This window comes from Zootermopsis nevadensis, unplaced genomic scaffold, assembly GCF_977971745.1.
Source record: "Zootermopsis nevadensis isolate Lab colony 2312 unplaced genomic scaffold, Znev_1.0 Znev_ptg000001l, whole genome shotgun sequence".
Lineage (NCBI taxonomy): Eukaryota > Metazoa > Arthropoda > Insecta > Blattodea > Termopsidae > Zootermopsis > Zootermopsis nevadensis.
The window spans coordinates 5,845,733-5,859,315 of NW_028259133.1; the positions used below are offsets into that span (position 1 = coordinate 5,845,733).

The 13,583-nt window shown below is 39.6% G+C and overlaps 2 protein-coding genes and 1 long non-coding RNA gene across 4 annotated transcripts in view; 1 reads left to right on the forward strand and 2 right to left on the reverse strand.

The window, feature by feature from the left end:
- Tbcd (tubulin folding cofactor D) overlaps positions 1 to 5,175 on the reverse strand; it is a 36,280-nt gene extending 31,105 nt beyond the window's left edge. Inside the window, exons 1-4 of one of the 2 annotated variants that reach the window (XM_087357321.1) lie at positions 4,926 to 5,175; positions 4,098 to 4,288; positions 2,270 to 2,405; positions 509 to 707 (exon numbers count right to left, since the gene is read on the reverse strand). In XM_087357321.1, the coding sequence (XP_087213447.1) occupies positions 509 to 707; positions 2,270 to 2,405; positions 4,098 to 4,180 (418 nt within the window). In that variant the 5' untranslated portion in view covers positions 4,181 to 4,288; positions 4,926 to 5,175. Of the gene's footprint in view, positions 1 to 508; positions 708 to 2,269; positions 2,406 to 4,097; positions 4,289 to 4,407; positions 4,878 to 4,925 lie in introns of those variants that run through there. The other variant, XM_087357278.1, reaches the window with a different exon arrangement.
- Positions 5,176 to 5,823: 648 nt separating this feature from the next.
- Positions 5,824 to 13,583, reverse strand: part of LOC147875173 (uncharacterized) — a 33,003-nt gene continuing 25,243 nt past the window's right edge. The window contains exon 7 of the long non-coding RNA XR_015537821.1: positions 5,824 to 7,558. This is a non-coding gene — a long non-coding RNA (uncharacterized LOC147875173). The remainder of the gene's footprint in view (positions 7,559 to 13,583) is intronic.
- LOC147875174 (uncharacterized) lies at positions 10,849 to 12,926 on the forward strand. Its single transcript, XM_087357209.1, has 2 exons — positions 10,849 to 10,931; positions 12,492 to 12,926. The coding sequence occupies exon 2, from the start codon at positions 12,532 to 12,534 to the stop codon at positions 12,904 to 12,906; it is 375 nt and encodes a 124-aa protein (XP_087213335.1). The 5' UTR covers positions 10,849 to 10,931; positions 12,492 to 12,531; the 3' UTR covers positions 12,907 to 12,926.

Sequence of the window (13,583 nt, forward strand, 5' to 3'; positions counted from 1 at the left end):
ACGGCCTTCATTATTCAGTATAACCTCTTTCCGTAACAACGCGGGCACCCAAAAAAAGGCTTGGCGGGCACCGCATTGGGGACCACTGGCCTTGTACATAAAAAAAGTAATGTTTGTCCCACTATACGCCATGTAGGCGTTTGGGGTGAGTGGAGGTATAGCTCCTCTCTTCCTTGACCTCGGCACTAGATGGGGGTGAGTGGTCAGCATCACGCCCCGGCAGGCTTTACCCCCGGGAAAGGACCCCGGTACCCATTGTAGAGGAGGCTGGGTGGGCCCCAGAGCCGGTCTGGACGCAGAGGCTAGAGGAAAAATCCTCTGCCCCCGTCGGGGATCGAACCCCGGTTGTCCAGCCCGTAGCTAGTCACTATACTAACTGAGCTATCCCTTGTACATAATGTGGTCTAAAAAATGTGATATACTGAACATTTTAAAACAGTCTAATGCAATATAAATGTGCAATTGTAAAGCATAAACATAACTAAATTATTTTTATCATATATCTTACCAATTCTTTGTATGACTTTAACACCAAACTTCCTGACAAGTGTATTCGGGTTCTGTCGGTACTTGCTTGCTAAGATCCACTTTAACAGTGATTGACTGTGAGGAAGTAAATCCTCCCGCTTTCCATGTTTCAAGATCGACGAAACTGCTGCCAAAGATCCACACTGTGCAAACACTGGACTGTCAGAAGACACAATCCACTGAAATAAACATGCATTATATAATAAGGATGCGATATTAAAAACATCGGCACAAAATAGTGTTTAGTAAAACATTCAACTATGCAAAGAAAATTGGTAAAAATTATGTTCATGTAGATGTTCCAGAGGACCTTTTTGAAATCATGAAGGCTAGCTGCATGCATCTACAATCTACCTGGGTATCATCATTACCACCAACCAGGGCCGATGAGTCAGTACTAAACACTCCAACTCCTTCATGAGAGATCATTATGTATTAATAATGGTAAAAATACTAAAACGGTAAATGGTACCATAAAAGCTTTCATCACCACCATGTGAATCATCAGGCTACTTTTTAGACTTATAACCTATATTTAAATATAAGTCTAATGGTTATTGCAGAAATCGGTTGATTTGTAGGCAGTTTTTATTGTTAAGGTACTGGTGCCAAAGTTACAAAGCATTATTCCCACACCATGTTGCTCAACGTGTCACTGAATCTCCCTAAGCGTGAGGCCGCCAGTGGCTCACACGGTAGCGAAAGTTTTACAATAGAATTTTCTTAAGATTTTATATCGAGGTCAGAGTCGAAGTCGGTACATTCTTACCGACCTGACTCCACCTAAAATTGCTTCGGACTCCACGACTCTGACTCCACAGCCCTGATACCAACACAAAACAAACTAATTTAAGTGAAACTCAGTATCAAGCATTATAATATAGTACTGTGTAGAAATTTGTATGGTCACATTTTATACATCTCTCTACTAGCAGTATGAATGAATTTCGATTTTGAAGCTCTGGTCTTTTAGAATCATGAAGTGCACCAGGCTAATATCTGTTTTTCACAGAAAAAATGTTACAAAATTCCTTGGCCAATAAAAATGGCAAACACCTGAAAATAAAACTAAATTATTTCACTCAGTCTGAGCCAGTTAACAATAACACCATGCAAAAGTCTCTCTGATAACATGGGCAATAATATAATCCACACTACAGGTAACAGAACACACAACTGACATTCAGGCACAACATGGCTCCAGAAGAAGCATGCACAGGACAGGGCAAGAGGTGAATGTCTCAGTGGCAGCTCTCAGACTAGAAACTAATTCAAATCCTTTTGGCCACTGACTCCGAGTGGAGGTTTATAATATACGCTGCCTAGTAAAATAATTTTCCTTTAGGGAAGTGTTTTATAATGTTTGCATTTTGTTTGTTATTTAGTTTAGTTGAATCCATTTATTAACGTTGTTTGGATGTTGCTTCCTTAGTTTGAGTAGCAGAATAACTCTTAAATGGTCTGCAAGTACAGGGCAGGCTATGTACATTAGCAAGTAGGTTTAATAGGTTTAGATCACAGAAGGCATTTGTAGGGTCCAGAAAAGGATAGAGGGATTCTCTCGATTAGGACGTTCTTGAAGTGGCTACCATTTAATATTATTACAAGTTGTGTTCACTGCATCTATTTGACAACAGCAATAACAAATCATTCAGATAAAATCAAATACATTCTATCTCTAAAGTAAAGAAAACAAATCTTACAACACATGGATTTCTTGGCTCAAAAAATTTTCACTTACATTGCATGCCCAGTCAAGGAACGCAGCTAGGTGAAGTTCCTTCACATCTGATCGAGTCATGAAGCGGGAAGACAAAAAGGCAGCAACAAGAAACAGGTCGCTACTAAGTGCATATATCTTGCATGCACTAAGAATCCTATTCAAAACAAAACACAGATAAATTACAGAACACAGTTCTCAGCCTTGATATAAATACCTACTAAGATGTAATCAAACAAAATGGAAATCTTGGAAAAAAAATGACTATGCCCCTGAAGACAAGATTGAAATGTACGATTGGTACCCAAAGGTACAAATATTTGATTGAAAAGTTGCTAGTAACATTCCAAAACCACACAAGAATCTTTATTATAAAAAAGAACCAAATACAGTATTAATACTTCTTACATACTATGACATTACGTTACCATGCAAAGGGAACCCAATATAAGAATGGGTAAGTGTCTGACCATCCCTGCAGGTCAGGTTTGAGATCAGCCAAATCCAGTGTGGATTTCTGCTTTTCCTAATTCCCAGTGAAGTAAAAACTGTGTATTAACTGTACATCTCTCTGCCAGCCATCACCATCATCATCTTAACACCATCCCACTGCAACCATAACCTCACCCTCTCCTTTATACTCAATGGTGGATTTACAACTAAAAGCTGCAGAAATGCAACTATTAATTTTGCTATGTCTATCTGTCTGTGTGTGTTTAACAACGAAGAATATATGATCTGAAGCTTTCACAGCGATGAAGAAATAAAATAATTTAAAAATCACACCAATCTATTCTTGCCCATCTTAAAATCAGAAAGGAGCAGCGATGGATAGGGAGACTTTGGAAACTGGTTCCACAAGCATTTTATTCTAAAAGGTCAGCCTTTCCTAAGACACAGATGCTGCCACACCATGCCCCTTCGTATACAACAGAGAATGTTCTGACTTCTAATGATCGCCTCATTGTTGTAAAGCTTTTGCCTCAAAATGCCAGAGATATTACATAGCCCATAGACCAAGTACCAACTGTGTCCATGAAATGATGCTACCAGTGTTGTAAAGGAAAAAGACCATGCTTGATGTCACCCCTCAAGAATTGTTTCCTGTAATGCTAGTTTGATAATGGAAAAATCTTCTTCCAGGTTTTTCTTAAGAAGAAATCAAGTTCAGAATTCTTGATATGGTACATGCTTTGAAAACAGTTGATGAAAATAATGTTGCAAAATGGCTAAATGACATGTGAACTGGGCTTCCTTAACATAACATACAAGGGCATCACTAATTCTGCCACAAAACAAAAGGAAGAGGAGGAGAGTGGGGTTGATGACAGTGAAGAGGAAGGACAAAGTACAGGGTACATCAGTCACAGTGTGTTCACTCTATAAGACTATGTGAGTCAGAGGTGGTTTGAGTACAGCAACATTACAGCCACCATGAAAATTCATATTGCTGTGAGGAATCTAAACAGCTTACTAGCACAAGATACCGTTACACACTACTTCTCAATATAAACATGTCACATGAAACAATTCCAAAGTATTTATAATGCTTCATGTATGAATCAAACAAAATATCTTTGATTATCCATGTTTTTCAATTATTCAAACATCTGCTCTAGTTCATCAACCTGGACAGTTGGGAGTTTACTGTATTTAAGGTCAGAATTCAGAGGTAATACATTTGGTCACCATACTGTAAAGTTGTTCCCACAGTCCAAGATGACTTTATGCTCAAATATAGTTAAGAAATGGTGGTATCTGATGAATCAGTACATAACCTAAAAAACCGAGGTACTCTGTAAATTATTCATGTCTTAAGTACACCAAACATTATAAAACACACACGTACCTTTCCATGACAGTTTTTCGGCGTTCATTCCCGAGGTCCTCTGGTTTAAAACTGTCTAATCGAGACATGTGGAATGGAATCATAACAATAATGGACAACCACAGCAACAAGACATAACGTGTCTGCCAAGTTGCATTGTCAGAAGGATTCTGAATTTCTAGAAGTTGAAGAACGGGCTCAATATCTGATACCTACATATCAACATAAAATTTGAAATAAATGTTTTAGATAAGTAAATTTATAATGCACTTGTGTCAACTTGATAGTAATTTTCCAAGAAACCACTTCCGCAACGCTAAACAAGTCTTACCTCGTGTGGTAGATGCCTAACTACTACTTTGTAGCCTCTGACCTTCATTATCACATACAGATATTTGAAAGTAGCGTGTTTTAATTCTATAGAAGCGTCTCTACAGCGTACAATGCAAATTAATTTGTCTAAAATATTGTCGAGATGGGGGTCCAACAAGTGGGGTTGTTCTTGATATTGATTCATAATGTACGTAAAACGTTCGTAAGCGCGTTCTACAGATATTTCTGACGAATATATTGTCCTTAGATTTTCTATCATGTTTATCACTTCTTGAAGTTCTGAAAACATTTCTAGTGCACAACCCAATCCTATATTTTCATCACAATTACTTTCATCCACAACACCGTCAGCAGCCATTTTGCCACAAAGAAAACGTACAACAGAGCGCAAAGTTGGTATTATGGGTATTGGATTATAAGCAGGAATCAAGCACAAATAAGGTACGTTAAGGGAATGTGGCCACTGTTTCTGCTTTCACAGATTACTAAAGAAATCCCCACAAATACGTCACTCACCGACCAAGTTGTGTCGCCAACTGTGCGGCACAGCTTATTGTCAGATGGCGTTTATAAAAAATTGTCAGTGGAACCACGGTTCCGGAGAATCTGATGTAAATACGTCTCTGTATTTAAATTATATTTAAGCAATAAATACAATGAAAGGAAGGTAGCTGAATTTAGTGAAAAGTAAGGAAACGTAATGAAATGAAATGTCAAAATTATCTAGTCTACGACGCACTTCTTCTACAAGCGATTCACAGCTCGTCTATTTCCGCAATAACGAAAGCGGATTGTTGATGGCAGTAATGTAACACAACAATGCCGAGTAAACAGATGACGTTTATTAGGTAACAACATTGTACGCAAGCTGACTATTGTTGGTCCATATTTACACATTGTTGGTATGGATCTTGCACATCATCGTTACGCTTCCGTATAGACGTATTTACGCCAAGTTATATCAACCTGTAAGCAGGGGAGATGCTGAATTGGTGATACAATTCTACATCTCTCAGTCTGTATAGTGGCTGTTAAAACATCTGCTGTTTATGAAGAATAATGACATGATTTTTGACGTAAATACGTCTATACGGAAGGGTCATTCGACAAAAAAGTGAAAGGAAAACGTGTTACGAAAAAGTGTAAGATCCGATAACAATGGTTACCTAGAGAACGTCGTGTTTACTCGGCATTGTTGTTGATGTAGATATGAGGCTGCAGAGGATTCGAGAATCGTGGGAATAGAAATTTGTATAAAGGGACTAAGGACCACCAAGAACGGAGGGAAACTCCACTGAAAGCCGAGGTCCTCAATGAATCTAGAGCTTGAATCGAAGAAGAATGTTGTCGAATGGCACGAAGATTAAATGAATCAGTTGTAAAGGATGCGGAGGGAAGTGGTCGTGGCCTAACTTGAGGTACTATCCCCTGATTGTCTTAAGGAACTGAGGGAAACGAGGACAAAGCCTTCAAAATTGCTGCTCTCTGAGCCAAGTTTCTTGCCCATAGCCTCCGGAATGAAAAGAATGAATGCTAATCAACTGATCATGATGTTTGGTATAATCAGGCCTTGGCTTGTATTGAACACATTGTCCGTTTAATTACATTGTGAAACAAAGATTTTAAGCATTGATTTGTGCATATATTATAGCTTTAACATAATATTCTGAATAGTAGCCTTCTCATGCTAAAGAGAGTGTATTTCGCTTTTTTAAATAACAATAACTTATTAAAGAAAGAGTTCACACATTTCTTCTAAACTTAAGTAAATAATGCTGTGGGATGAAGTCACATGTGAGAAACTGCTGGTCGCTGAGGTGGTCGAGACATCCTGCATGCCGTGAAACATGAAGTCCAATTGTTTTTTTTTTTATAAGACCTGGTCAATAAGCTCTGTCCAGTCTAATTCACACCCGATTAATGTTTCCAACGAAGCCTTCTCATTGGAGGCGAACTAGTGAATGTTCTGACTAATAAGTGATTAATCATTTAACAACGCCGGACTTTGCTTGTATAGACTGGGAAAAGCCACGAAGAAAGCCGCTAATGAATATTTGCTTATACATTTCGCTTTTGCTGCGTGTAAGCGAGCCATTTTTACTTCACTTAATTACTGGAACGAAAAAGAAAACCAAGTTCACTAGAAAATAATTAGCAGGCGTGCCCTGGCAACTAATCTCGATGATTTAAATACGCGTCAATACAACACGTTTCGAAATCAAAGTTCACCACAATGTGTTACGTGTTTATTAATTAAACGGCATGAAATACAGTCTTAATAGACCGATATATATTTATTTGACGTTCGATAAATAACGTATTCAAATGGCCAATATGGTTCTCTATTTCTGGTGCTTCGTCGAACAGAATAAACGTTCCCAGATAAAACTGAATTTAATTTCTTTAGAGATGGGGGAGGAATGTAGAAAGTTTCAGCTTCTGTATTAAAGCACTTAAGACCTTTTTCCTCCCAACCATATTAAAAGCAACTTTTAAACTGTCCTAGTTTCTTATTATTTTCACATCTTGAATATGCACAAATTTTATCTCCAAGTATTACTCTTCTTCTTCTTCTTCCAGTGCCTTCTCCGCTAGCGAAGATTGGCGTTCACATCGCTTAACTTTTCATGATCCTCTGCTTGATGGATCAGCCGCACTTTGGATCCCGGTTCTTCCGTAACTCGGGGCCATGATTAATGTGAAGTAGATGTGATTTTCCTCGGGAATTGTAGTGCGTTGATTTCCATACTTACCTTCCGCACCGCAGTACTGTAGTCGCTTCGAATTCATTATTCTCTCGCCTACAGTATTCCAGTGAGAAGCCGGGCTGAAGATTCATCTTCATCGCCTTCTCCTGGTACTAGTGATTACTTCTGCACTTCACCAGGAAAGTTTATTGACTTTCCAGTCTACATCCGTAGTGTTTTGTAATAACAGAAAGTATTAATAAGGAACCTCGAATGTATTTATTCTGAATCTACCCGAAACACAAAGCCACGCTGCCGTCTTCATTAGTTCGCAAGTGGCCAGCTTCCACTTCCAACAACAAATCAAACGAACCAACAAGTGGTTGGGGTGTTGGCGTTCTTGCATTGAAACTCTCCTTCCTTTGTCCTTGTGTCACGTGTTTAAAATAAATGATTCCATTACTGAAAGCATATAATAATGAATCCGTTTAATGCCAGACACGGGTCAGAGAAATACACTGGCATCTACACTTCGACCCTGACTCTCACCTTCACGTGGTCCACCCTGTTAAGCTGGGTAACTCACTTGAAGATTGGGTGAAAACCCCAGCGAACAAACGAGAGCAAATGGTTTACTGAGGTGCCTCGGATAATCTGAGAAGCAGCTAAGTGAGCTAGGAGTTAATAATGCAGGTTAATTCCTGAGGACCGCGACAAAACATTGGCGTCCACGTCCCTAGTTAGTTGGGACACTGCACCTAATGTTGGACAGCGGCGGCATCAGTATCGAGCCAGGGCGAAAGGCGACTGACTCCTTTTCCGGCCTGGTATCGATAAGTTGAAGGCATGGCCCGTGTAGCTTTAATGGCTCCAACACCGCGGGGTAGAAGAGACAGAGGCCTCACTGCACTATGAACCCCATGATCACCAAAACGAGCAGAAAAGCCGATGAGAATTTTGTTTTGTCGAGCGACCCGACCGACGATCGACGCCACTGCGGGTCCAAGACGCGGGGTGAGAAATTTGCTACTGAGCATGTGCGTGTAGGCAACCAGGCAGCACATGCGAAATGGATTCGTGGAAGAAGAAGAAGAAGAAGAAGAAGAAGAAGAAGAAGAAGAAGAAGAAGAAGAAGAAGAAGAAGAAGAAGAAGAAGAGAAACTCATAAAATCTCCACCTGAAATGTCAGAGGGCTAATGGCTCCCGGAAAGCTCTACACAGTCTTATGTGAATTGGTTAGATACAGAAAATCGATTGCTGCACTGGAGGAATTATGGTCATTTTCAATCTGATAATCACTGGGTTTATCTCACAGGCTGCGCTGAAATCAGCCGCAATAGAGTCGCTATTGTGATTCCTAAAATTTTAAATTAATATGTCAAAGGCTACAACCCACTGAACGACCGAATAATAGCTCTTAAAATTGAGGCAAAGCCGGCTATCATAAATATATTGCAAGTCTATGCGCCAACATCAAGTGCAGAAGATGAAGTAATAGAAGATTTTTTAACATCTGGAAAACACCTCATCATCTATTCCAAATCATGAGGTCACAATAGTCATGGGAGACCTTAATGCAAAAATCGGTGAGACTAAATTGGACAGCCATGCACGCTCAGCGGTTGGAATATTTGGGATGGGTGAGAGAAATGTCAGAGGCGAACGCCTTCTGCAGTTTGCAATTGACAACAATCTTACAGTTACCAACCCTCTAATTCAAGATCACAAGCGACATTTGTACACCTGGAGCAACCCCGGAGATCGACAGCGAAATACGAGGGTGAGTCAAAGATTATCCGCACTCTGGCTGTAGAATTTATTTTAATCAACTTTTAGAAAAGACAAATACATCAATTTTCGACATAATCTCCTTGCTTTTCAATACACTTTGTCCATCTGTCAACAAGCTTTCGTATTCCCTTATTAAAAAATGTTTTAGGCTGAGCTGCGAGCCACTGTCTTCACTTCTTCATCAGAGGTGAATCTTCCGTGAGTTGAAGCCCAAGTCTGTCGTGGATTATTTCATAGGCAGGGCCATGGCTGATTTGCAAATAGTTTGCCACATAATCCACTGTCACTCGTCTATTCGACTGAATAATTTCACGTGCACGCTCAAATTTGTCATCAGCCGTGGACGTGGACGGGCGTCTGGCTCCTTCTTCATGGCTGACACTTGTGCGACTTTCCTTAAACTTTTCTATCAATTCATACACACTTCTTCGCGACAAAACACTTTCTGCATACTGTGCACAAAGTCTTCGATAAATATCGGCACCAGGCACACCTTCAGACAACAAAATTTTAATATAACCAGTGTGCGGATAATTTTTGACTCAACCCTCGTAAAATCGATTATGTTCTGATTAACATAAGATGGAGATCCTCTATAAAGGATGCCAAATTTATCCAAAGAAGAGATAAGAATTAAAAGATCCAGCAGCGTTCGAAAATCACCTTTTGGAGTCGTCTGTTGCTGTAACAATCACTGGAACCTCAAATGATCTTTGGACTAGCATGAAGAAACCCTCGAACTAATAGAAATCCGACGAGAAGAGAGAGCGGGCAGAAACTCCCATGAAATGAGGGAGCAGTTGGATAACCTAAATAAAGATGTTCAGACGGCCTGCAGAAGATTCAAAAATACATACATTAGAAGCGTATGTTTAGAAATAGAAAAACATTATCATCGCCATCAAAATAAAAATCTTTTTGCTAAACTCAGAAGACTGGCGAGAGAATTTAAATCTCAGACTTGGGTCATAGAAAACAATCTGGAAGAGGAAGTAACAGAAACTGAGAAGAATTCGAATGTCTGGAAATTATATTGTCAAAATCTTTCTCAAAATTTATATTATGATGATTCCTGGGAGCCTGACATAAATCTGATATTAGAACCTGGAATTCTGCGTGGCGAGGTTAAACTAGCTGTCCATATGTTAAAAAAAGGGAGTCTTGTGGGCCGGATGGAATCTCTTCTGAGATCCTTAAGGCCACGGGAGGCCAAGGAATAGATCCTCCTAAAAATATTACAAAATGTATGGATTGCATGAAAATGGCCTGAAGATTGGACAAAATCCATCTTTGTTCCAATATATAGAAAAGGATCGAGGAAGAAGTGTGAGAACTATCGTTTAATAGCGCTAATATCGCACGCCAGCAAAGTCATGCTCCAGATCCTACATACTCGTTTAAAAGCCTTTATAGACCATCAAATACCTGAAGAACGAACTGGATTTGTTAATGGCAAAGGCACAAGGGAACAACTTTTAAATGTAAGGCAAATAGTCGAGAAGGCCAGGGAATTTAATACTCTGGTTTATCTGTGCTTTTTGGACTATGGAAAGGCCTTCGATTCCGTGAAGTGGCGAATACTTGCTTACGTGAGTGGACATTGTTTATTATCTGAGATGTATTTGATATAAACGACTATTAGGGATTCGACTCTGCCCCGTTTTCATGTGATTTTTTGTCACTAAACTGACGACTTTCATCTTGTGATCTTACAGAAAACGATCCATGGACGTGAAACGTAAGTAGAGGGAAAACTGCAGTCATTTGTGGGTCACCACGGTGACCTAGTAGCCTAGCATTCCACAGGTTTCGGGTTAGTTTCCGACAGTTGTCATTGGCAGCACAAGGAAGTGTCAGCCAAACTAATGAAGCCAACTCACGGAACGTCGTGTACAGGCATACCTCGTTTTATTGCGTTTCGCAGATATTGCGGGGTTTTATACAGATTGAAAGTTTGTGGCAACCCTGCGTCGAGCAAGTATATCGGCGCCATTTTTCCAACAGCATGTGCTCACTTCGTGTCTCTGTGTTACATTAAATTAAGGTATGTATATTTTCTTTGCGCACTTAATAGACTACACACTACACGTAAACATAATAGGAGGGCAATTATCAGAGGAAGTCAGAGTAACGTCAGGTGTACCACAAGGGAGTGTATTGGGTTCACTTTTGTTCATCGAATACGTAAATGATATTTGGAGGAACATTGAATCGACTATTAGACTTTTTGCAGATGACTGTATAATATATAGGAAAATTATAAATAGTAAAGATATAGATAAGATGCAGATGGATCTAAACAGTCTGGGGGAGTGGGCGGTTGAAAATGCTATGAAAATTAACCCAAGTAAAAGTAAGGAACTTAGTTTCTTAAGCAGCGATTTAAGCTGGGCTGATCAAGTAAATTATAAGGTGAAGGAAGCCTGGAAGGCACTTCATTTAACAATGCGTGTTCTCAAAAAGTGGAATATAGTAACACTAAAAGTCTAACCTACACATCACTAGTGCGTCCGATTCTGGAATATGGGGCGGAGTGCTGGGATCCTTACAGGGAGGGACAGATAAATGCGTTAGAATGGGTGCAAAATAAAGCATGTAAATTTGCATATCATAGGAGCGATTCGAACTGGGAAACCCTGGCACAGCGTAGAAAGATAGCACGTATATGTGCTCTCTTCAAAGCGTACACGGGAGAACGGGCATGGAAGGCAAAGGCCATACTATCTGAGCAGGGTCGATCATATTCGGAAAATTAGGAGCAGAAAGCAAAGGATATATATCGGGAAATATTCCTTTGTAAATAAGACCATCCAACTCTGGAACCAGCTACCTTCTGATGTTTTAGGGACTCTCTCCTGTAAACCAAGTTCTTTTAGGAAGAAGGTTAGAAAAGTGATAAATGAGGTGAAGTGAATATGATGACTTAATCTATTGTACATAATCTTCTCAAGCACTTTAGAAAAGGTAGTTAAAAGTGAAATTGGCCTGTAATTTGTCATATTGGTTTTGTCCCCTTTCTTGTACAGCGGTCATACTACTGATATTTTAAGGCGGTCCGGGAAAATGCCTATGTATAATGAGTGATTACAAATGTGGGTTAATGGACGACTAATTAAAGCTGAACAAGCTTTCAAAATTTTACTTGTTATTTCATCATAATCTGACGAGTTTTTTGATTTGAGGGAATTTATTACACTTTTCACCTCAGTTTCGGTGGTTGGAATGATAATAAGGCCAGAAAATTTACAGGAAATGCAGGAACGTGAAATGATATTTTATATTTTATTATCTTATTAAAATTGTGATTTGACGGAAAATATTAACCTAATTCACAATATGACGCAAATATACTACCTTAGGAAATGCAGCTTTTAAAATGGAAACAGCATCTTCTGTCCCTGTTTGCTTTAAATTTAAGCTTTCAGTAATTGTTAGAAAAAACTTATTGAAGTCATTAGCCACTGATCCTGGATCCTTTACTTCTTCATTGCTTATTAGAAGAGATGGCATCTGTTCTGATTAATATTTTTTTTCCTGTCTCCCTTTTTATTATATTCCATGTTGTTTTTATTTTATTGTCTGATTTTGCTATAACACCGGCCAGCCTAGTGTTTGGGAGGGAGCTACGCCTGCCGTGCGACCTTATGTTCGGGTCTCCACCAGATAGGGAGAAGTCGACAACCGATTATGCGGCGGATCTCGAGGAACGACTCTATGACGCGCATAACCATGCCCGCCAGCATCTGAAGATGGCCAGCGACCGGATGAAGGCACGCTATGATCGCCTGGCAAACTCGGCTGGCTTCCAGGATGGAGATCGCGTGTGGTTGTATCATCCTACCCGGACAAAAGGGAAGTCTCCCAAGCTACAAACATCTTGGGAGGGCCCCTACAGGGTGGTGACCAGAATCAACGACGTGGTTTATCGGATTCAGCGGCATACCCGGGCCCGGATGATGGTAGTCCACCTGGACAGGTTGGCGCCGTATTTGGGTGCTGCTCGGGACGAGCAGCTTTAAGGAGGGGGTAGTGTGATGTGTTGGGGGTTGGCATTGTTGAACTGTTTAATGACATTGTTGTATTCATGCATTGTTGTATTATTATTTACATTGTTGCGTTTAGCATTGTTGTGTTTACATTGTTGCGTCTGTTTATTGGCATTGTTGTATTTTTCATTTGAAATATTTTCTGGCCATCTAATTCTTAGAAGAAGCCTTAGACATCTATTGATATAACTTTGTAATTTTTGCATTAGTTCTTTAGTGACTTTCCAGATCTCACAGCCACATAATAGGACAGATTTTAGGTTAGTATTTAAAATTCCCAATTTGGTATTTAGAGAGAGAGAATGAGATTTCAACTGGCTAAAAGCTCCTTTTGCCTTTTTAATTCTGTTTATAATGTCTTCGTCTGTTCCACCTGTATTGGACACAGTGCTGCCAAGATAGCAAAACTGTTCCACTTTTTATATTGTATGGTCTTCTATGGCTAGCCTGTTCCCTTTTTTATTATTTAATCTCAGTTCTTCAGTTTTCTCCCTGTTGATTTTCAGGCCATATCTTTTTCCTATTTCATTCAGATCTGAGATTTTTGTTTGCATTTCTTCACAGCGTTATGCTAATAAGCATATATCATCCGCAAAGTCCAAATCTTCTAATCTTTCTGTGAAAGTCCACTGGATCCCTCTTTTAGCACG

What these genes read in the sequence shown, in the direction of transcription:
- LOC147875174 (XM_087357209.1), top strand. Translation starts at nt 12,532, where the DNA reads ATGTTCGGGTCTCCACCAGATAGGGAGAAGTCGACAACCGATTATGCG.